This window comes from Populus alba, chromosome 14, assembly GCF_005239225.2.
Source record: "Populus alba chromosome 14, ASM523922v2, whole genome shotgun sequence".
Taxonomy (NCBI): domain Eukaryota; kingdom Viridiplantae; phylum Streptophyta; class Magnoliopsida; order Malpighiales; family Salicaceae; genus Populus; species Populus alba.
The window spans coordinates 1,170,553-1,193,904 of NC_133297.1; the positions used below are offsets into that span (position 1 = coordinate 1,170,553).

Here is a 23,352-nt window from a genome sequence, read left to right on the forward strand (position 1 = left end):
TATGTATAAATAGTGTTCTTACAGAATAGAAGCAATTCAGGTGCATGTTTGGATCAAGAATTCGCTCACCACTTTGGAACCACCGGCTCATCTGCGCATGAGCTGCATGCTCAAAGGAGCAACATCTTCAAAGTATTTTCACGCATTCATTGTTTTCATAGAATATTTATGCACAAATAATTTGATTTCAAATTATCTATTGATACAAGGCATTCATTTTCAGAATATTACCGGGAATTCATCAGAAGGCAGTCTAGGCTAGTTCCTTTAAATTAGGTGAATGAAATTTCTGAATGCAGGGATGGACCTGTATCAATTAACCTACAATATATATATATATAAAATTTGAAAATTGCTTTTCTATCCTAGGCTAGTCTTGTTAACCATATAATTATATAACTCGATACAGAAGTTGACTTAGTCCAAAACCTAAGTCCTAGGTCAAATATTTTATTTATGACAAGAACTAAATAAGTTGATAAACAAGTTAATTCCCCAATCCAAGCTTAACTTCGTTTTAAAAAAAAAAAAAAAAAACCCAAACAATGATATCTCATGGTTTTCTCAGCTAGGACCCAGCCAAGTCTCGGGATGGTGAGTCACCGGGTTGACTCGCCATGCTAAGCTAGGCCTTGTAATAACAAGGGTTAACTGACTAAATGTCTCTCATAAGTGCATGATTTAGTTCCTAAGGACATCCAAACTCAAAGGATCATGTGTAGAATTACAGACAGAAATCTACGCAAGTAAATGGGAAGCAACATGAACAGAACCATGTGAAATACAGAATAAACTAACAAGCAGTCGAAACTGAATTTTCAACACCCAAGAGATTCGGATGCTGCAATTGGACTTTGGGCTCTCAATTTCTCAACTTTAGATAGAAATTCACCTTGGAAAGACATGAAGGATCTCTGCCGACTGGCAAAAGCAACACTGAATTGTTTGATCTCTTTCTCGAGATATTTCCTTCTCTCTGCTTCAATGTTCAAATCCTTCAAAATGTTTTCCTTTTGAAGGGCAACCGTGGCTAGGTTTTGAGATGACTCGGAGACTTTCTCAAGCAAAGAATCCCTTTCTTCTTTCAAAAGCCAATAATCTCTTTCCATGGTATCGTGTCTTTCTCTTGAATCCTTCAGAAGCTGGTTATTATGTTCTAACTCTTTCTCCAAGGCTTGGAGTTTTTCCTTGATAGCACCAAGTTCATTTCCCAGTTTCTCCTTCCAAGAAGCAGGTTCTTCTCCCAGAGTGCATTCCTTTATCACATTTCAAAACTAAACCTTCAAACAATGTAATGTGACCTGAATGATGTATGATTTGATACACAAGCAGTTCTTTCATTGTAAAGTAGCATACACTAAACATTGTTTAAGGATCGTTATTGCGCCACACTTTGGAACTTGACAACATGCATCATTTGGACTTCGCAGAAAAAACAGAACTGATTCACTGTACAAGTAAGAATTACATATAAGATCTATGGAACATAACTCTCTACATGTATAAACTCCCCACGAGTATATATATCTTAAAATGCAGGCAGCACCTAGGATATCGTCGGAAGAGTAAAAGACAGGCTTAGAGGCAAGATAAACGAATACACCAGATTTAGTTATGACTCTTCTTCTTTTGGTATGAGACTGGCAAGCTTACACTTAGCATTCAAATGCACATCGAAAGAATTTTCAGAACTAGAAAAGGACAAGTTTTGAGTTATTTAAATGGTTTATTAGAATGTTTCAAATATCATCCATACTGCCATGACATGAAGATCAACTCAGATACAATTCTATGTTTATTTTGGCTTGTATTGTCATATAATTAAATAGCTAAACAAGCAACAGTTTAAATGATAGAAATCCTGAAAGAGGGAACAATATATCCAAACATCAGGATGAAAAATAAAATCATGATTGATAAATGATATCTTGATGATTGTAACCAGGCAGCTACCTTATAAGTGGAGCCGCATATAGGATTCTTCTCTTCTTTATTCTGAACAGCTAGTTTTTCTGCGAATGCCAGGGATGTAATTGTGTTTTTCAATCTTTCAGAAAGCACTTCGCAGTTTTCTTGGACCAAAGAATCATTCTCATTAAAAGATTTGTGATCATCCATTGCCATAAAGAAACGCTTTTCCAAATTTGAGAAAAGGGTTAAGCCGATTTCACTTGTGGTAGATAGGAATTTTCCAATTGAAGAGTCTCCATCAGGTACAAAACTCTGTTTGGATGTCAAAGTAGAAATTACATTTTACTAATCTAATGCTATCAGTAAATATTAACCGACAGAGGCATATAAATGCAAAGCGTCACCTGCAACGTTAACAGAACATCTTTGTAAGTGTCTCTGCAACAAGCCATAGATTCACATAGTCTTTGAGGTATTTCTCGAATTACCACTGCTTCATGTTTGAGCTCTGATATCTCCCCCATTAAATGATCATTCAACTGTAATTGTTCTAAGTGCTTCTTCTGCAAACATATGCATGCAATACATTAAGATTAAATGCTTGCACCGGAAGAATAAAATAGACAGAACTGAATAGCATGATCAGCAAAAAACACTTTGTTACGTTACATCAATTCACAGAGATATCAAGAGTTCTCCTATTTGGAGTAAGACATATACCTAGAAAGAGCAATTACTTAGAGGTCTCAGATTGAAAAGAAAGCTTTCTACCGGTATCAATGCATAGCTAACACCAGTAATAGATGGAAGCTTTGTATGTGGACGGGGATTTAGAAGTGTTATTCTTCTAATTTTCAAATGAGCTAAAAATGAAAAACAAGCACACTAAAGAGTCGTCACTGCACGTTCCTGTGTCATAAATTGCACATTGGATGCATTTCTACATCATAGTTACCAATAGTAGTGGTGCGTACTGTATGAAAAAGTGCCCAATGAAATGGAACTATTTGAGGAGAACAAACAACAGCAACTGAATGCAGTCATCAAGAACATGCCACTTTCAAATATCAAGCTAACTCACTGAATTATCACCGATGTATGAAATCGAAAATTGAGAAATGGCAAGAGCAAAAGGCAAACCTCGAGTTCATTCTTCTCTTCAAGGACAAGTTCTAGTTGCCTTTTGAGATTCTGGACCTCTACTTTGTAATCCTCAGTTGAGTAACCCTGGCAGCGATGCGGATGAGACTAATTAAAAAAATTATGTGGCTGGATAGTACTACTAGTATTATCTAAACATTGAAAAATAAAAAGGTATCACTATCATAGCTATTTATCACATTTAACGAGCAATATCAAAGTTTGAAAATGCTAGAACACTAGAAGACTGATTTAATACAGGTCATGCCAGTATGTATGCTTTATTTATTTATTTCTGTTTAGTTACCAAAGATGGAAACCCTTAGCTTCTAATTCAACATTGTTTTTTTATATGGTTTATGAATGCGATGGAGAGACAAAACAACCACATGCACACAAGAAAACTTCGAACACTTGAAACAAAAAATGAATTAGACCAAAATATAGAAGAATTAGAAAAGGTGAACATCAGTTCTCAAGAGGACATCCTTGATATTCTCATCTCAGGCTTTTTCCTTAGTGTAACACATAGGAAAGGGACCAGTAGCAATTGCAGATAACACGACTGAGCATATGAAAAACTTAACATAAACTTACTGGAGCCACATCACCAAAAGGAAAGGATTGAACTTTTCTTGCAGGAGTCATTTGAATTGAATCAAGGTCAGCGATGAATCCTTTGTTCATTTTCAACCATGTGTCTTCATCGGCCACATTGCTATAGTTATCTGGTAGAGGACTGAAATCTGGCAGCCTGGAGTAATTGGACCGTTTGCCAACAAAGGCATTGGAATCTGCCTTGAATGTAGGGGTTCCGAAAACATCATTTTTGAAGACACTGTTGCTGCCACTGAATTCTTCCTTGAGGATTTGTCTCCCAGCATCCTTTTCCTACCACCAGTAGTTATTTTATTATAAGAATATCAGTAACCTAAGAGATGAGTAGAAGTTTTTGTTAATGCATAAGAAATCACAGAAAGAATAGTAATGATTACATGAAATATATTAAATGAATACAAATAGAATAAATATATATTCTTTGCCATGACTGTTGTGACGCAAAGCTTGACTATAGAAGACCAGAAGGGAACAAATTTGAGGTTACATATCTTGCTTACATCTGTACATGATCAGTTTGCACCAGGTATGTGCTTTATATCACTCTATTCTTTGGCATCCTTCAGATGCTTCATTAAAAATCATGCTAACAGTCATATAAATTTGTCTTTGAGAAAATTTTGAAATGCTGCATTACTAATATAGGCATAAATGATGGAGAAATCCAAGAACCAGGGCAAGTTACTCTTGTTTACAGCAAGAAGATATGGACCAATAGTGGATGATGGTAAAACCAGTATCTGCTGCCAATTTGCCATTATCAAAGTACTAGAAAGAAGGTTATGCTATCCGTGTAGTGACCTCTGCTGGACAAAAGTGCCGAGAAATTATGGCGTTTTACTTTGCTTGAAATATACCTGGATAGAGTTCCTATCACTATCTGAAAAGGAGGCACCGGTACTGAGATTGTCAATTTTCATCTGCTGCTCTTTGATGCTTTGATCACGTTCCTTGTGTGATTTCCTCTCCTCTTTCAGTTCCATCTCAAGCTTTTCTCTCTCCAATTCGTACTGGAAATTGGAAATTGGAGCTCAATTAACACAAGTTATGAGCGGTGTTCATGATAATGGTCAGATCATGTTAGAGGTAGAATCTACCTTCAGCATGTCATTTCTCAACTTCAAAATTTCTTGCTCCAGTACTTCAGCCCGGGATCCCTGAAGAAGTATTTAACTTAATCAAATAATATCTAAATCTTTACCATGTAGAAATTACAATGAACATGGCATGATCATAACCTGAAGTTTCTTACGCAGCTCCTCTATCTCTAACTTCTGGCGCTTCAGCAAGGCTGCATCTGACAAAATCTACAAAGAAGACCACGAGGAATGAATATATTAGAACCCAGTTACCTACTCTAGTTAAGGTGATAAAATGGTTAATGCTCTGTACAAAACAACAGACATACCTCATTCACTTGGGCACAATTGGTGATGCGCTTAGCTCGACTAGCAAACTGGAGAGTTCCCTTTGTTTCCTCAATGTGAAGCTAAAAAACAACAAAAACTAAATACAGTTAACCTAGAAGGCTCAACTTGACGCTGGGTCAATTGGAACCGTTGGCGATGAATAGAATGTAAACACTCCAATGGAAACAAATAAATGACTACCTCTTCTGGGGCTACAGTGCATATAATTGAAGTCTTGGCATTTCCACCAAGAGCAGGTTGGAGTATACGAGTAAGCTTGCTATCACGATATGGAATATGCCCCCTGTATTTAATAAACTAAAACATTAACAAAAACAGCTCTAATAAAACCTAATTAAAGAGATAAATTTCCAGCGCAGCAATTACCTCTGCTTGGCACCTTCACTTAGTTTGTTTATTACATTACCAAGAATCATCAAACTCTTGTTAATATACTTCCCTTCTTTTAAACGTACACCACCAGCTCCAGTTTTAGCTATCCTTTCTGATCCAGCTAAATCTACCAAGTTCTACTTCCACACAGCACAAAATGGCATGTAAAAATTAGAAAAACCAGGTCCTGTATAATTCAAAGTGTTATCCTCAATACAGCAAAATGTGAGAGATTACACACCAACACAGAAACTCGGACAGCATCACTACTCGAATAATCACCAGAAGAATTGGCATCCTTCCTCTTACTTTCAATCACCTGACACACACAGCCTCAAGATTGATAGTAAATCTGATCAAAGAAATTGTATCTCACTACATCTTTAATCATGTCAATGACTTCTTACCATTCTAAAAATCGTGTGAGACCTACTGCTTCGAGCATTCATGTTCGTCTCTCCAAAGTGTCGATTAACTGCAGTGCACAAATTTCAAATTACATGTAACCACACATACATTATCACCAAAACAAAGTTTTAAAAACAAGGGCTATGAGTGAATTATGCTTCAAACCTTCTCCTCCTTCGATTAACTTCAACACTTGTTCACCATCACTCACAATTTCCTCCTTTAGTCCTGCAACAAACACGCCGCGCTAGAACCAAAAACAAAAACAAAATAAAAAAATTAAAATCAGTGAATTATACAAGCAAGGAAACTAGTAAAAGAGTAAGAGAATTCCCAAAGACTCTATCCAACCTCCAAGCTCTCATGTATTGACAATTTCTGATTCTCAACAGCAAAAAGATCATTAATCTCCTCATTATAAATTTCCATATACGAAACTCTTATGAGAAACTCTCTCTCGGAAATCTGCTTCAAAAAAAATATATCATCAATCAATTCAAATTTTGCTCAACACAGCAGCAACGGCGTGCTTGCGGTAATTACCATGTGAATTTTTTCAAAAATATCTTTAACCGCTCGATGAATAATTCCTCCATCGTTTTGAGAACCGTTCATCGTAAACGTCTTTCCACTGCTAGTCTGTCCATAAGCGAACACCGTTCCTGCATTAAAATTTTTTTAAAAAAATCAAATTAAATAACTATTGAAACTACACAAGCTCTAATAAATCATACCGTTAAAACCGTCAACTGCAGCAAGAATGAGATCCTTGGTAAGGAGCTCGTAAACTCTAGAGTTTGTGCAGCTCTCATCGAACACGTGATCTACCAAAAATTGAAAGAAAAAAAAATCAGTGAGTAAAATACAGAAATCAAAGAGGAAATGGAGAGAAATTGGAGAGAATAATGAGGTACCAAAGGCATAAGAGACACCGGAGATAGGAGAGCCGTGAGATTTGTGAAGAGAGATGCGATTTTCTTCCACTTTCCAGTAGGTTCCATTGATGGTAGTGTCTTCAGATACAGTGACAGGTGGTCTCACTCTAATTGCTACACAGATCTTCTCCATTTTCTATCTCTCTTTGATTTGATTTTTGTTTACGGGCGGGATGAGAGGCTGCTTTTGACGACTGTCGGGATTTGAAAATTATTTGTAATTACGAAAATGTCCCTAGAGGCGACTGTACGTTTGTCTTGGGCTAGTAACTTTGGATCTAGACGTGTAGGCCCATCTTACTAATTGGGCCATTATTAATGGAGCTTCTTATGAATACGATGTTATGTGAGCCCCGGCATATTACTCATACCCGCTTATTGGCCATATATATATAATAGATTGAGTTTGGATCGGATTTTTATTGAATTTAATAATATTTATATTATAATTATTACATATATATAAAAAAAATAACTATAGTTGGTTCGGATTATTAATTATACATAGAGTTTGGGTAAAATTATCATCATTGGTTTTACCATTTAAATAGTAAATATACTTGGTCCAAACGAGGAAGAATAATCTCTCACACTTAAATTAAATATAGTATGTGAAACATTCATCCTAAATTAGTTTTTATATATAGGATCCATTATAAATTGGAATGGCTCCATAATTAAATAGTTGATATATACATTTGAAAAACTATTTCAAAATACTAGATAGATCGAGCACGTAGTCTTCTTTTTGCTACCAAAATCGATCGATCTTGGAGAGCCTCTCAGAGGAAAAAGCAAGAGCCTTTTGCCATTTTGTTTCGTCTTCTTTTTTGTTTGATTACCACATCTTCAACTCATCCAAGTCTTCACGGAATATCTTAAATAGGAAAAAAAGTTGCCGATATTCATAGGAAAACAGTAGGAAATGAGTCACATGACATGACAGATCCTACACTAATTCTGATCCCTCGAGCCCCCTCTCGATCCCCCTTCTCTTTTCTCCTTTCGGGCAGTTCATTCCTGACTATATGCCATGCTTCTCGTCAAAAGGAATTTCAGCAAGCTCTGTAGCCCTTTTAAATCAGTGATCGATGAAGTTCAACAAGCTTGTTAAGAAAAGAAGAAGATGCTTTGTAGCCCTTTAAGACAGTGATTGGAACGCGGTTTGCACCGCGTTTCCATAAAATGTCAATTTTTTTTTAGTAAAATTTAATATAATTTGTATGTTTTGAATCGTTTTGGTATGTTAATATTAAAAATAATTTTTAAAAAATTAAAAAATATTATTAATATAATTTCAGCATGAAAAATTATTTAAAAAATAACTGTTATTACACTACCAAACACACTATAAATTAAAAATTCAACGATGATCACTAATCACCCCTCCCCTCTCTTGGCAGCTCGAGGAACCTTGCAAGAGAAGAAAGAGGCAGGAGGGAGAGAAGATATCGGTGACAAGTCTTTTTTTTATTGTTATTATTTTTTTTCCCTTCGAACTCGAGTGAACAATCGCAAGTAAATAGGAATCAACCACGGGACGACACGTACGCCAAAGATTGATCTCATGATTGGCCAGGCTAAGAAAAACGTAACCTTCATCTTTTTCAGTTTTTCTTTGAGCAGTTGAGAGTACTTGATATGTATAATCAAATTTGCTTTTTTCAATGTCTTTTTTTATCCATAATGACACTTGCTTTGATGATTTCATGGGGACTACAAATCTTATGATCCGAGCCCCTTCCCTGCACCTAGAACAAGAAGGGCCCATTTTTGTGAGACACTTTTTGACGGCATGCATGTATTTATTGCAAATGCATTAATAAAGTTCTTAATAGCACAATATGATGCATTGATTCAGTTTGCGGGGAGCATGGATTTTTTATCCATTGTTTTCTGAGGAATGAATCATTTCAAATCAGGAAACAACTTAGTTGGCAGGCAAAGATCCATCTTACAAACAAAAGCGGGGTACGAGAAGATCCATATTATTATTAAAAACGACAAGTTTGGTTGTATTTGGTTAGTGTAGTAACATAATAAAAATAATATACAAAAGAAACATAAATATGTTTAATATAAGGGATATAAATTGAATAAATCTATTTATATGTTTTCATTATAGTTTTAGAGAAAAAAAATTATTTTAAAATAGAAAGATCGAACAAAGAAACGTACGTGTCCATCTATTTTTCATTGTCTTTCTCGATGTTTTTAGTTCCACAAAAATTGGATCTATACAATACATTTCATGGACAATGGTAATTAAATCATTCCCTCTGATTTATATGCGCGCTTGTGCGTGCAAATGCTTAACTATATATACTAGTAAAAGTCTGACAATATTATGATAATTGAGTCGATTAAAATTCCAAGTTCAGAAATTTAATAAATTCCCTTGATTAATAACAAAATCATGCTAATATTCCCCTTCTTTATTTACAGCCCATCCTGCCCTGTTGAGAGACTCTTGCTATATAATGCTATAGCTCCTTGCAGGCATTTATATTTATGCCACTGATTAAAAGCAGGGTCACAGGCTTTTCATGGTGATGATTTTTAGCTTGGAAAACCTCACACGTAGAATGTTTTATTATATGAAGGGGATGGTGCAGGCCAAAATTAAGGAAGGTTATTATAAAGGCTATTCATGGCGATGATTTTTAGCTTGGAAAATCTTCATTGAAGAATGGTTTAGTATATAAAGGGGATCGATGTTGCAGGAGTCATTATTACATGATTTAGATTATATGTTTCATATAAATTTTATAAGTTGATTTAAGTTTTTGTGTTTTACTCAAAAAAAGTTGCAAGTATATTTAATTAAAAATAACTTTTGACTTAATTAATCAAGAGTTTGTTATATACTTCAGTCGAATTTTTTTATTTAAACGAAAGTTAAAAATTTTAATTTATGAATTATAACTTGCACCACATTCATTCTTTAAAAAACTACTTTGAATTATTTTTATTAAACTTATTGTAATTTATTTATGAAAAAAACTTTTAAAACTATGGCTTAAAATATCAAAAAAAATATATAATTCAAAAGTTAAACGTACCAAACACATTCTTTAATAAAAGCTTAGTCAATATATATGATATGTGCTTTTCATTATTTTTTTAGATAATTAAGTTAGTGGCTTCTGGAGTGTCACTTGTAACGTAATGAACCATTCTCATGAAACGTAGGAATTTGGAATCTAATACTTTTCTTTTTTCCAAACACATGCATGGAATTAGAATCATGTACGTTGCCTTTTAAACGAGCCACACAGCAATTGCTGCGTGCTTTAGCTAGTAGCCTAGCAGCACCCTTCATTTCGTTTGCCTAGAGCTTAGCTGGATGATTCACCGAATCTTACGTCCTCATGAACAGTGTCATTAAAACACCGGGCGTGTTATTAAAATCAAATCAAAATCTAGATTTATGTTTTTAAAAATATATTCAAAATAATTTTTGATCGGGAAAAAACTAAATTAATCCATTCAATTAATAATTTAGATTTGGGGTAAAGTTATTAGCCAAATTGGATTTAAGATAAATAAAAACTCTGGGGTATATTTAAAGCTTTGAACTCGAAACTTACACAAAATCATTTCACCTTGTACTTAATGTTTATTAAATAAATAAAAATGGTGAGATTCGAACTCATGACCACTTAGTCATTAAGGCTCTGATACTATATAAAAAACCATTTCAACTTAAAAACTTAAGTTTTTAGATGAAGTTCAGAATATTATTTATATTATTTTCAAATAATTATTTACTTTTAGAATCAATTGTTAAGTTGACCATTGTCTAAGTAGTCTTATAGCTTAAACTGAATTGATTTTAATAACTTTGATAATAAAAGTAATATTTACAAAGAGAGGGATGAGGGGAGCTAAAGTTACGTTGTGATATGATCACTTTATCTTCTCCATTTGTGTTCTAAAGTTTGGTTGATGAAAGGAGAAGACAGCTTTTCCAAGACCCTGCACGATGAAGTTCCTTTTCATTTGTAGTAGAACACGTTTTCTCGTCAGCTAATCTAACACCAATGACTTTGTATACTGTAAAGGGTTAAGAACACCTTCTTTTCTTTTTTTTACTTTCGAAGCCTATGATATAGTGAAGTCACGATGAATGGTGACCATATATGATCGATCATGGCGTTTTCCTCGGTTTCTTTAGGTGTAATTAATTAATATCGGTACGTTATCCATCAATCAAGTCCTTTTTATTTTTTACTATATATTTAAAGTGTAAGTTTTGGATGTTTTTAATTAAAGATGAGTTAAAATAATATTTTTTTATTTTAAATTATTAAAATTATTCAAAAATTTAAAAATATTAATTTAATATTTTTTTAAAGCAAAAAACAAGTTTTAAGATAACAACAAACACTAACAAATTAGGTGGATGGACATATATATCTCACTTTGTACAAGGTTGATATTCTTACGAACTAAAAGAATTAAAAAAAAAATATTGGGTAGAATATATATTTATAAGAATGTTTTTATACTAGCTTCGAAAAACTATTTAGACTTCGGAATTGTTCAAATTCATTATTACATTATGCTGAAGTACATTATTTATCTAATTAAAAAAACATAAACAATAAAATTTAAACTTGATTAAAACTCTATAGTATTTTAAAAAAAATACCATAATTCATCCTACCATTTGACCAAAAGGCAAATCCTCACACAGTTACACACAATCGTTGAAATATATGTCATTTACTGTTTCCTCGTGTGGATTGGCAACCCTTCAAAGATAGAGAAACATCAATATGTTCTTTCTATAACCTTCCATCCAATTTTACTATTGAAATTCACTTGCAACTAACTTATCCATTTAATAAACAGTATAAACCCTATAGGCATTAATCAAATAACCCTATTTTGCAATTTTCGATAATTTTCTCTCTCTTTCCTTCTCTGTCTTACCCTCCATATTTCATTTCTTTATTTCCTTCTCAAATGAAAGCACCCCCAAGTCATGGTCTCGTCTTCTCATCCAATCCTTGAAAAAACATAAAAAAACCTATCATGCCTTGATTTTTTTGTCCCCTTTTATCCAAACTCTTATAATAAGACGGTGATTGAATGACAATTTTAACTCTATTTTAGTCTTGATCAAGTTTAATTACAAGTAAGGATCTTTTTTTTTTTGTTTGTTTAAGAGTGAAATTTCGATAGAAAGTATTAATAGAGTATTATTAAATCTGATATGACTAGAAAGGTTAACTCTATATTTTAGTTTAGTATTAAATTAAATTGAATGAAAATTGATTCGAAGAATTTGATTGATTCTAGCAGGTTAACCTTGATATGGTTATCTATTTAAAATATAGTTTGAGTTAAAAAAAAATTCTAAAACATTATTATTATTTTAACTTTTAAAAAAAAAATTAAAACAACATTTTTTTGTATTGATGCATAACCGAGTTTAATAACTTTTGATTAATAGTATCGCATCTGGAGGTGAATTATACGTGGAATAACAGTAGGAAATCGCAATGAAAATGTTATATAAGAATATATGAGCACTGCTGTCACTTCAATGAAAATGTTGATTAGCATTGGATGTCCAAACAAAGTTAGCATCCCACTGATCATGCACGTAATTCTGCATTTGTTTTTCTCTTTGGCAAAAGCTAATGGCTTCTCTTATTTAGAAACGTGGTGTAAATATATTTATCGAACTTTTTTCGTTGTTGGATTAGGTTTAGAAAAGGAATTATTAACTATTTTGTACAGTAATTATACATTAAAGATTTCAGATAAAGCATCGCAATCCATATGAGTAGTTTCCAAAAAACATCTATTTACACAAGTCATGCCCTAGTTGAATATGATAGCAATGCTACCATTTCATGAAGCTGGAGCACAGTCTACTGGAACTAACATCACTAGCCAAACACATATAGCTAAAAAAGCTTAAAAAAAGGGAGGGTGACGAAAAGAAAAGGGCTATCCTGCTAAAAGGAAGTCCTGGACAAGACCAAAAGGCAGGCCTCAGATCTTCACATGGTATATCAACGTGGGCTTTGTCTCCAACAAAATCTCAAGAATAGCCACATTAAGCTAGTTAATTAACACCCACCTGCACTTGGAGAGGGAGGGACGATGGAATCAGGGCTCTAATATTTTCACGAGTTTATTAGAGCTTTATTAGGCCTAATTATCCTGGTTAAAGTACGTTTAAGCCTTAATAAGGACCAGATTATTGTGCTTGTTGCATGGCGTTCATTGCAGCTAAAACGAGGCGTAAATCCGAAAGTCTGGCCTTGAGAGCCACAGATTCAGACATTAAGCGGCCATTCTCTCTCCATAATACGTGAGACTGGTTTATAATTGAGCCTAACCGGTTCTGGAGCTCCCGGTTCTGGATTTTCAACCGGTTTAACTGTTGTGTGAGGTCCTCTAAATGCTTCTTCTTTCTCCAACGGGACCTTCTGGCTGACTCTCGGTTCGATACCATGCGCCTGCGCTTCCTCTCATCGATTGAGTAAACCGCCTGGTTCGATCCCCTAGAACCGGAGTTCTCGGTAGGAGAGGGGGATTGGAGGAGAGATAAGAGTTCTTGAATCTCAATGGCCGTGAACCCGGGGCCATGAACAGGGTGCTCGAGCTGGACCGCTTCCTGGGCAAAGAACATGATGGGTGAACCGATACTAAATTAATGAAACCGGTTTTTCGAATTTAGCCGCGAGGGAGGAAAGGAAGGGAAAAGGGAAGGATGAAGTGCTGGGGATGGCTATTTATGCACCAAGGGAAAAGACACCCGGGGCCCACATGAAGAAAGGATTTTGGAAGAGCTAGGGCATTTTCGTCCAGAGGGCATGTATTTATTTTCATGTAGACCCAGCTTTAGTAGATGGTGCCGTGGTGGTGGGAGTGCTTTTATTTTACTTTGGTCTGCCTTTTGAATTTCCTGTGGAGAACTGGGTGTGGGTCAGGGAGAAAGGATAGGTTAGCTTAGGTTAGCTTAATCACGAAGAATCAAACGAAAACAACTTAACAGTTAACGCAGCCACTCAGGGATCGGCTTGGCTTGTTTACACGGTATGCGGTGTCTCAAACTGCGGTTTGAATAAAAAAACAGCTAACTTTTATTACCTTTAATTTTGAACCGCAGTTTAAAATACAACGGTATGGTTTAGTCCGAAATGGTGGGTTAATTACCAAAGTTTAATTAATGCTTAACATGTTATTCTTCTATCAATTCGATTACGCATTGAGTGGATAAGATCTCTAATCTCTTATGCTCGTGCAAATACATTAAACGAAAAGAAAAGAAAACTAGCAGGAAAGCAAAAACCCAAGACAGAACTGCTTTAAAAGGAAAAAGAAGTTATTTTTTCTCCAAAGCAAAACTTTCAAGCGTTCACATTTCCCAAATCAAGATTTTATTTTGTTGGGTGAATAGCTCTTCTCCCAAAAGCAAATTGGTCTGCTTTCAAGCAGAAATGTCCAAGACTTTGTTGCAGACACTGCTGCTGCTTCTTAGGATCATGGCATGCACATTGTATTGGACCATGTAAATATTAACCCACACCATTACATGACCAATGAATATTCCAAGTTCAACCATCTAAGTGGTAGCCCAGTGGTAAAAGCTTGGGACCAAGAGGTTTACTCTCTTTATGGTCTCATGTTCAAACCCTAGAGTTGCTCATATGATGGCCACTGGAAGCTTACATGGTCGTTAATTTCAGAGCTCGTAGGATTAGTTGAGTGCGCGCAAGCTGGCCCGGACACCCACGTTAATAAAAAAAATATATATATATATATATATATATATATATATATATATATATTCCAAGTTCGTTTGTTTGGTAGTTTTCTTAGTTGGCAGTTAGTTCTGGTTATACAGAACGTTAGAAATATCAAAAGCAGCCATAGCTAGTGGAGGCCAACATGCACAGCTGCACACCTTCCGTTGTTATTTCAGCCTTTTTTTTGTTTCATGAACTAAAGTGAATCTAAGCGTCCTGCGACCCTTTGTGTTTTCAACAGTGCCAAAGTAGCCTTCATGTGCTGCAGACATGCATGGCTACTAAATAAATTAATGAGCCCGATACCAACTTTTCAAATGTTTTCAACTGCCTTTCATATGCTAAGCAAATTAGAGGCTCTTTGTTGCTGTTTGGTTCTAATTAGATGACATATAGGACAGCGTAATCGTTATATTATAATATTGTTATCTGGGTACTTGATGAACACAGCACCAGCATTCTACTTCTTGCAGAGATAGATCGAAGAACGCATCCACGGGATGGTAAAGGTGGAGCCCGAACAGATCAATTGTTGGCCTGTGGCGTGCTAAAGACTTGTTAATTACTCATCATGGGATTGAGATCGTTGATAGTGTTATAAAATACAATGCAAGAGGTTTCGTTGTAAGTTGTAATGTGAAAATAAATAGATTCGGATGTTTATGGGAATATTTAGAGGGGATGCCAAAATTTTATATTATGAAATTGGCATTATATAAAATAAATATTTTTGTTTTTTATTTTTAAAACTAATTAATTAATTAGTTATGCATGACATCTCTTGCTAAATTATTCAATTAATTTATCCATGTTTTTTTAAATTATATAGATAAATTGATCCATAAGTATGAAGATGTGCTATTAAATTCTACAAACACACTTGTTGGAAAAAATATTAGTTTCCTGATAGATACCATATTGATAATTGTGTAAATAAATTAAAAAATAATTTTTTTCTTTTCCTATTCTTCTCTACACACTTTTTATTTATATTTATAAAAAATAAAACAAAAATTCTTAAAATACTTATAAAAAACATTGTCTATAAATTTCAAGGTTTTATTATATCCTGAAAGCTTATTACTTTAATTCTACATTAAATATAATAATAGTAATTAATATCTTAAAAACAATAATCTCCACGGGTCGAACTTGCTTGATATACCTCCCATTGACTTGGTAGTGTAATATCCCACCATGGCGGATGACTGGGGTGCTGAAATTAGTAGAGGTTACTAGAGACAATGATAATCTATTGGGAATGAAACAAATGAAGTATGATGATTAGATTCCACAGTTAATCATTAAAGTCTTTGGATGCTTTCACATCAATTTCTAATTCATATAGCTAATCCACAGTTAATCATTAAAGTCCTTGTGATGCTTTCACATCAATTTCCAATTCAAATAGCTAATCACAGTTAATCTCGTTGATAATTTTATGTGTCCCTCTTGTTCTCGTTCTCGTGTACTTCTCAGACACCAGAGACGCAAGCAGGATCGAAGGGTGCAAATGGTAAAACATCCTATTTAAATGACAGACATCGTAGCTTCAAAACCATTGCAATATAAACGTCATAGTGACCTGACCCATCAGGGAGGGCGCAGCCAAGAGCACGAATTTGTGTTGTATTTTGGTGATTTCATAGTTGAATTCGTTTCGCAAGAAGAGTATTCGAGATCACTCAATGGAAGGGACGAGGCTTATAGAACAAGGAGGTAGAATAAAGCACGATAATTACCTGCTGAGCTTTTCTTTCTTTAATTTCCTGCCTAGAAGAAAGCAGGTCAGAAATTTTTCTCAGCCACGGCTGCAGGCAAAAGGGGTGTGGGGATGGAAACTGGTTTAAAATCAAGCTTACTGGACTGTCAATTGTAAGTTTGTAACCAGGCCGGCGGGAACGAATTTGAATATGTAAACAATTAGTACAATACTAAAACTAAAACCCTCACGCCGCACGACAATTCTTTTTTTGTAATGTAAGAAAAGAATGGTTAAACAATGATATCGTTTTTAAAGAAGTATTTGAGTCATTAGCTTGAAGATCTGCTAATTTAAAAATAATTTAAACCGAGGATTACAATAGCAAGTGAACCATAAATAAATAAAACACTGGGCAATAATTAACTAAAAAAATGAGTCATTAATATCATGTTTGCAAGGAGATAAAAAAAAAATTATTGGAAACTAATCGTCACTCCACTGTAGACATCGTTCACAACTAAAATAATTTGTTGAGATAGTTAAAACTCCATTATAAAATCATACAAGACGATATAAAAAAAAGTCGCATGGTTCTCTAGAGCAATGCCCTGGAAAAATAAACCGAACAAAACGCAATGAAGTGAGTGTTTATCTATATTCAATCAATCAATTCTATTTAATTAAATAAAAAAATTATTTTGAGAAAATATATTTAACAAAAAATAAAAGGAACAAATAAGAAAATTTTAAAAAAAATCAAACGAGGATAAAATTAAAACAAATTTTGATTTTCATAAGTTATTTCAAATAAAAAAAAATATTAACTAAAAAACCAAGGACTAAATTGAAAATAAAAATAAGTAAAAGAATCAAATGAAGATAAAATTGAAATAAAAATCGAGGGAAAAAGAAAAGAAAAAAGAAAAAACTACCAAAGCCAAATCAAAAATATGTGTCACACGTAGGTGTCCGGGCTAGCTTGCGCGCACCTCGACTAATCTCACGGGCTATGAAGTTAACGACTATGTAAGCCTCCAATCATATGAGTAACTCCAGAACTCAAATGAGACCACAGAGAGAACAAACCTACGTGTCACTTTTATATAAAAGAGATATTGAGATGAGTCTAAAAACATCTCGAAAATAATATTTTTTATTACCAGAATCAGTTGAACATGCTTTTCCAAAAATGATGAAGCAACTGACATGCAAACACATGTCCAATCACGCATCAATAATTTTTTTAAAATCTCTTTAATTTATTAAAATCAAAACTAACCTCCACTTTACTACTTTACCTTATAAAAAAAAAAATCAATAGCGAAACAATAAAAATGATGCCTTGGAATCTAGGTCATGAAAAAATTTAACTACGGAAATAAGGAAGTATTTTAACAGTATAAATAAAAAGGATAAGACCAAAACACCCCTCTTAACCAATCAAAGTATTTTTGTATACAAGGACAAATCAATTATTTTATTGCATATTTTATAATTAAAAATACAAATCTACTTTTCAATAACACCCAACAATATTAATCTTAAAAATATTTATAATAATTTATTATGTAATTTAAAAGACAAATACTCACCCTAACCACGATCAATTAAAAAATATCAAAATACCTAATTCCCTCAAGGGCCTCAACCATTAACTTAAAGCTTTTTTTTTTGTTTTTTCAAGGCAAGAAGGAAAATTCACCATTCTTCAGTTTTTTTAATGCAATATCATGATTATGATATCAAATTTCATCTAACAAAAGAAATTCTTTGAAGTTATTGGACCACTTACCCAAGTTGAGTTGGTCATTGAACCAACCTGGTAATAGACCCAGATGAACTTAAACAATCCAGCCAAGTCTAGAGTGACTTGGACCAAACCAAACTCAGGTTATTTCAGTTTTTTTTTTTTTTTAATATATATATATATATATAAAACGACGTTTCAAGATTGGATCACGACCAGGCCAGACCCTGGCAAGGGCTGATAAAAGGCCTGTTGAATTTTGAAAGTGGAAACCATAACTGACACTTACGTTTGTCAAGGTTATTAATTATTACAATATTACAACATTCCAAATTCAGCCCTGTAACACTACTTAACAGAAAAAATGCGAAGAAAGAATTTTCACGTACAACTACAATTATAAGGTTCCGTCAAAGTTCAGGCAGGAGCGCTAACTCCGACTAACATCCGAAAGTTGTTTTATCCCACACTTCCTCTAGCCGGCGACATCTTTGGGCTGTTTCGCGATAACCATGGTGTATATTTACATGTTCACAGGAGGACTTCCCTGAGATTGCAGTAAGTGAAAAAATTAGCACTCTTTTGCAAACGTAAGGAAATCAATATCAACTCCCACCAAAAGGACAACGGAAAATTAATGTCCACATCCTCAAATACCAAAACAGAGTTTAACCCTACCAATTGGCACGCTAGTTGCAACACAGGAGGAAAGATGGTAGAAACAAAGAAGCTTCTAGTATCTACCTAAAGACGAATCCAATACCACTATCCAAATTCCGAAAACAAACTCATCTTTCATTGAGGAACAAATAGCAAAAACATTGATTTTACCTTGAACAAAAGATCATAAGCGATATATTCCCAGGGCAATGATATGGACATTAAGCAGCATTTGAGGGGTAACATCTCGTCATCTGAAGATACGGAGGAAGAAGCAGCTGCAAAGGCATGCTTTGCTGCCAAAGATGCAATAGATGCTGCTTTTAGAAAAACTGAGCCAATCCCGAACCCTTTCTTTGAAGTAACAGGTGAAAAAGGGCCAACATCCTGCTGGCTTTGATCTGATAACATGAAAACTCAATTCAGTAGAATGGAAATCATTGTGCATACTATTCACATATCTAATCAACTAATAAAGAACAGTGGCACTTTTGCAAAACAATTAGGAGTCTTAAACCCAAAACCACAAAAAGTGGGGGAGGTGGGAAACGAATAGAACCCTGCCCCCCAAAAGCCAAAAAAAATACACTGAAAGAGATCAAGAAATTAGGAAGAAAAGGATTCCGCTTTTACCTGCAACACCAGAAACAGCTACTTCAACTTCCCCACGTCCTCCTGGACCTTTCATGTAAAGTCTGTCTGTTTTTCCAGGGGATTGACCAAGAAGACTCCCAAATCGAGACTTGCCAGCTGTTGAACAGGGGGATAGAGAGATAAGAGAGCTAAATGAGTAAAGAAAATTGTTGACATTTCAGTTTCTGATATCTCTGCAAGCTGCATCGAAGTTCAGAAACTGGTAACAATAAAATTCTTTTTGCAAATAAAAACAAACAAACAAAAAAAACTCATTTTTACCACAGGACAGAGATCATAGTTGCAATAGTTTGATAATAACCAGAAACCAGAACAATTGAGTAACAAAGTCAACTCCGTTAAGTTGCCAAGTCAGAACTTCAGAATGAGAGAAACCACAAGTGTAACAAGAACATGTGAGAACACTTACTCCCAAAGAATTTAACCCCGGGCACCCAAACAAACAATTGTACTAGGAAACAGCTGAAAGCTAAAGACATTACCAACAAAATAGAAAAACGTGTGTAAGGCATCAAGAGCTGGATAGAAAAGATAGTTTGCTAACATCACAGTGCCTATTTGAAATATTTGGGATGAATGCACCCTCTTTGTTGATTCTGATAAACCATTAGTACAAGTGTTCATCTGCTGTGGAAGCAGCAAAATTAATTTAGTTAGAAGCAGATAAAGAATGAATTACGGTTAAGTGTTTAGAATTTATGCCCATAGTCCCCATAAGAAAATTGTTATTCAGTCTAGGAAAATTAAAACAAGGTTTGCATATTGCAAATCAGAAAATCTTCAATGGCTATAATGATTATTCAGCATGCTTGCCTCCATATGAGACTAAAGGATATTTTTGGCTCAAAATAATAAAAGCACAGATAAACTACAAGTTACATATGTCAGGCTAAAGACAACAAAAGCAAATTCAATGTCAAAGTAAGTCATGACTTCATGTGCTTCACACAAAAGCTTTCCTGCAGAAATAACAAGTGAAACTAATAATCCAGATAGAGAAGACCCAACTTCATATCACTCTAACTGAAAGTCACCTAAGATTTACTTCTGATTAAACAACAGAAAGAAAGCAGAACCATTTTTGAGTAATTTATTGAAGATATACCATCATATGCTTCTCGAACCATTTGATAGCTTACAAATCCGGAGAAAAGTGTGAGCTGAAATCATAATAATTGCTCCAATTAGACAAGGAACTGAATGAATTGTAGATAGAAATAAGAATAGTTACTTTTCATGTTCATCTCTATCTCAGCATATAAAACTAAGTAGAGACAACACAGGAGGGTGAAAAAAGAAATCATAATACCCTACAATAAATCAGCAACGCATTTGTGCATTTAGAGATATTGCAATTTGGAAAATGTATGCTCGCGGTCAACTAAACTGGCAAGTTTAACATGGATTTTCCATAGCCACCCATGGCATCTACAGCAGTTCATTCCTAGCTGTTGGAATCTAAGGTTCTGTAAAAGTTTTCTAATAAAATTCCAAAGCTCTCCATGTAAGGAGAGTATGATATATGACACCAGAAACCACTTTGATCTAAGGCAAGCTTGTCCAAGAGATGTATCAAAGTGTCAGAGAATTTCATGCAACTTAAAGCCTCTTCAAATCAGAATAGCTCAGCAAGTGGGAGTTCATGGTAGATCAAAGAGCTCAAACAAGCAAGTTTCATGTGTTGGGTGGAACAAGCACAAACCTTAGAATTCTTTTCCTTCCCAGAACTAGTATCATTTTTCTGACAAAAATTACTGCTAGAACTGCCATCTTGCAACTCTTTGTCACTAGGAAATGCTGCCCCATCATGTGCATTGAGAAGTACACAATAGCAGTGGTCTCTTTCTGTCAACACCTGATGATAGCAAAATTATAAGAAAAATAACAACGAATTGAAAAAGTTTAAAGATGTAAAAGATTGTGAATGTGTCCTAGATATGAAGCATTTTATATCATTTATTTTCCTCAATGCATCGTGCTCAATAATTTATGCTCTTCATATGGAAAATTCATTCTTAGTAAGGGTATAACTCGATCTAATTTAAGGGATACAGATCAAATTTTATTCCACTCCCCTTTGTTTAAAAATTTCCATCTGACATCCATGCATATTGACATACACAGCACACCTTGTCATGAGAAAAACATCAATAAAATAAAAAAAAGTAAATTGTTGACCTCGCAAAATAAAGCATTAAAAAGTACAACAGTCATAAGATAAGCACAGTACCACTGCATCAAAAGTGGAGTCAAAATCATCAACTGCAAAACAGATATCTGGATATGCAGGCGTTGTCTCTACTTCCTATATATGCATCAGAGATAATGTCAGGTGAGAATTGAAGACAAAGCATGAATTAAGAGGATGACTTATTAACAGCAAATGAGCATACCTTTTTTGAGTCCAAATGAAAATATACCCGACTTGGAGATGCATAAACAGTCTTTACAACCTGCAGAGAGAAAGTTAAATTCTCCCTATGGATAAGAAGCTCACAAACTAACAAAAAGAAACAACCATGCGATATAAAAACTGGAAGTGCCTTATATATAGGAGACAACTCTGTATCTTGCCCAGCTTGATGATTCCGAAGGACTTGTTGACTGCAAACAAAAAAAAAAACAAGAACTCACAATCACAAAGTTCTTTCATGGCTAAAAAAAATAAACCTTTCCAGTTTAGGATTAATACAATATCCTATTTTTATCAGTCATGGGCCTTTTTAAGAAGGTGAAAAACCATGAATTTCAAAAAATTTCTTCAGTTCCAGAGCAATTTTCAGCAGTATGGCAAGTAGTATACGTAATATATTAAGGTAAAGATATGACATGAGAAACAAAATACCTGCAAATTGCCACAGTTACTGTGTATGATGTATGTGCAATCAAATTCAAGTAAAACGAGCGCCTCCAATCCACCTCCGCTGAACTTTCACCAACTAAATTATCCAACTAGTAGACAAAACTGAAGATAATGAGCACCTTAGCAAAATCAATTCCATGTACAAAAAGGCCACATCTAACTACCATAGGCGTAATCAAAATTAAAAAATAAAAGACCAAACCACAGCCTAGCCCAAGTTTCTTCAACTATAACCACATTCAGAGTTTTATATTCACAATAGCATAAACTCCCACATTATCTTTCCATCATGCTGTGGGAAGAAAGCCACAAGCATGCCGGCTTTCCCTCAAGCAAATATTATCACAAAATCAATCCAAAGCACAAATTTACGCCGCTCTTTACCTTAGGTGCCCACCTGCGTACAAAGTAAGGAGCAGCACTCTCTACACTATCATTGAAACCATATCCTTGCGTGCTCTACGAAAACATAATCAAACAAAATTAGTACGAAATCGCAAATCAACATTAAAGCGAAACTAGATAATTGCCACTACAAATAAACAATGCTTCACCCTTTTTCTAACGAAAAAGACGAGATCATCATCCTGCTTTCTCCTTGATTCTTTACCACGAATAAAATACAAATCCAACACATCATGCCAAAACCGCGAGTCCATTTCAACATCTGCTGCATCTTCCTCTTCCACTGTAGTTTTCCCTAACAAGTTAGAGTGTTTCTTCACCATAGACAACAACTCAAACCTATCAATTAAACAACAATTTCCATAATCAAATATCACACACAGATTAAACCTAAAATTTTAACCTGATTACGTAACAGAATCTGCAGTACCTGGAAGGAGTCTCTCCGCCATCCCCTAGCATTTCTGTTTCTCAAATTTGAAAGGAATTCGTAAACAGCAAAACACTTCGCGTCGTGGTTAATGATATCGATTGACTTTTAGCAGCGACCTGGCTAGGTTTTTAGAATTTCCTCACCAGCAAACATTTCGTTAAACTGAAAAAACTGGCGCCGGTGCGCGGGTCTATGATCCGAGTCTCTTTTATTGAGGTCTTCGAGACTGAAAGGAGAGAGAACGATATTTAGAGGGATTATTTGGTGTGTCTCGGTAGATGAGAATCTTTGTGAGTTTG

The 23,352-nt window shown here is 34.6% G+C and overlaps 3 protein-coding genes across 7 annotated transcripts; all 3 read right to left on the reverse strand.

Moving 5' to 3' along the window:
* Positions 1-526: 526 nt before the first annotated feature.
* Positions 527-6,981, reverse strand: LOC118037034 (kinesin-like protein KIN-7N). Of its 2 annotated transcripts, none has more exons than XM_035042927.2 (18): positions 6,794-6,981; positions 6,614-6,703; positions 6,423-6,541; positions 6,231-6,344; positions 6,045-6,126; positions 5,879-5,946; positions 5,713-5,790; positions 5,466-5,608; positions 5,280-5,382; positions 5,078-5,158; positions 4,908-4,976; positions 4,767-4,826; positions 4,527-4,679; positions 3,649-3,936; positions 3,052-3,138; positions 2,316-2,474; positions 1,954-2,223; positions 527-1,256 (listed from the first exon to the last, which is right to left on the reverse strand). In XM_035042927.2, exons 1-18 carry the CDS (start codon positions 6,945-6,947, stop codon positions 819-821), a joined length of 2,556 nt encoding a protein of 851 aa, XP_034898818.1. In that variant the 5' UTR covers positions 6,948-6,981; the 3' UTR covers positions 527-818. The 2 variants fall into 2 exon arrangements, with proteins under 2 accessions (XP_034898818.1, XP_034898811.1); XM_035042920.2 differs by having other exon boundaries at positions 3,649-3,942.
* A 6,050-nt stretch (positions 6,982-13,031) lies between these two features.
* Positions 13,032-13,466, reverse strand: LOC118037024 (basic leucine zipper 4). Its single transcript, XM_035042909.2, has one exon. It carries the CDS (start codon positions 13,464-13,466, stop codon positions 13,032-13,034), a length of 435 nt encoding a protein of 144 aa, XP_034898800.1.
* A 4,776-nt stretch (positions 13,467-18,242) lies between these two features.
* LOC118037010 (uncharacterized) lies at positions 18,243-23,352 on the reverse strand. Of its 4 annotated transcripts, none has more exons than XM_073404665.1 (13): positions 23,250-23,283; positions 23,051-23,189; positions 22,770-22,903; positions 22,600-22,674; positions 22,198-22,304; positions 21,896-21,956; positions 21,746-21,805; positions 21,583-21,657; positions 21,055-21,207; positions 20,458-20,512; positions 19,332-19,448; positions 18,870-19,099; positions 18,243-18,585 (listed from the first exon to the last, which is right to left on the reverse strand). In XM_073404665.1, the coding sequence occupies exons 2-13, from the start codon at positions 23,070-23,072 to the stop codon at positions 18,562-18,564; spliced, it is 1,113 nt and encodes a 370-aa protein (XP_073260766.1). In that variant the 5' UTR covers positions 23,073-23,189; positions 23,250-23,283; the 3' UTR covers positions 18,243-18,561. The 4 variants fall into 4 exon arrangements, with proteins under 4 accessions (XP_073260766.1, XP_073260765.1, XP_034898780.1 ...); XM_073404664.1 differs by having other exon boundaries at positions 22,770-22,959; positions 23,250-23,282; XM_035042889.2 differs by having other exon boundaries at positions 22,770-22,959; positions 23,051-23,352.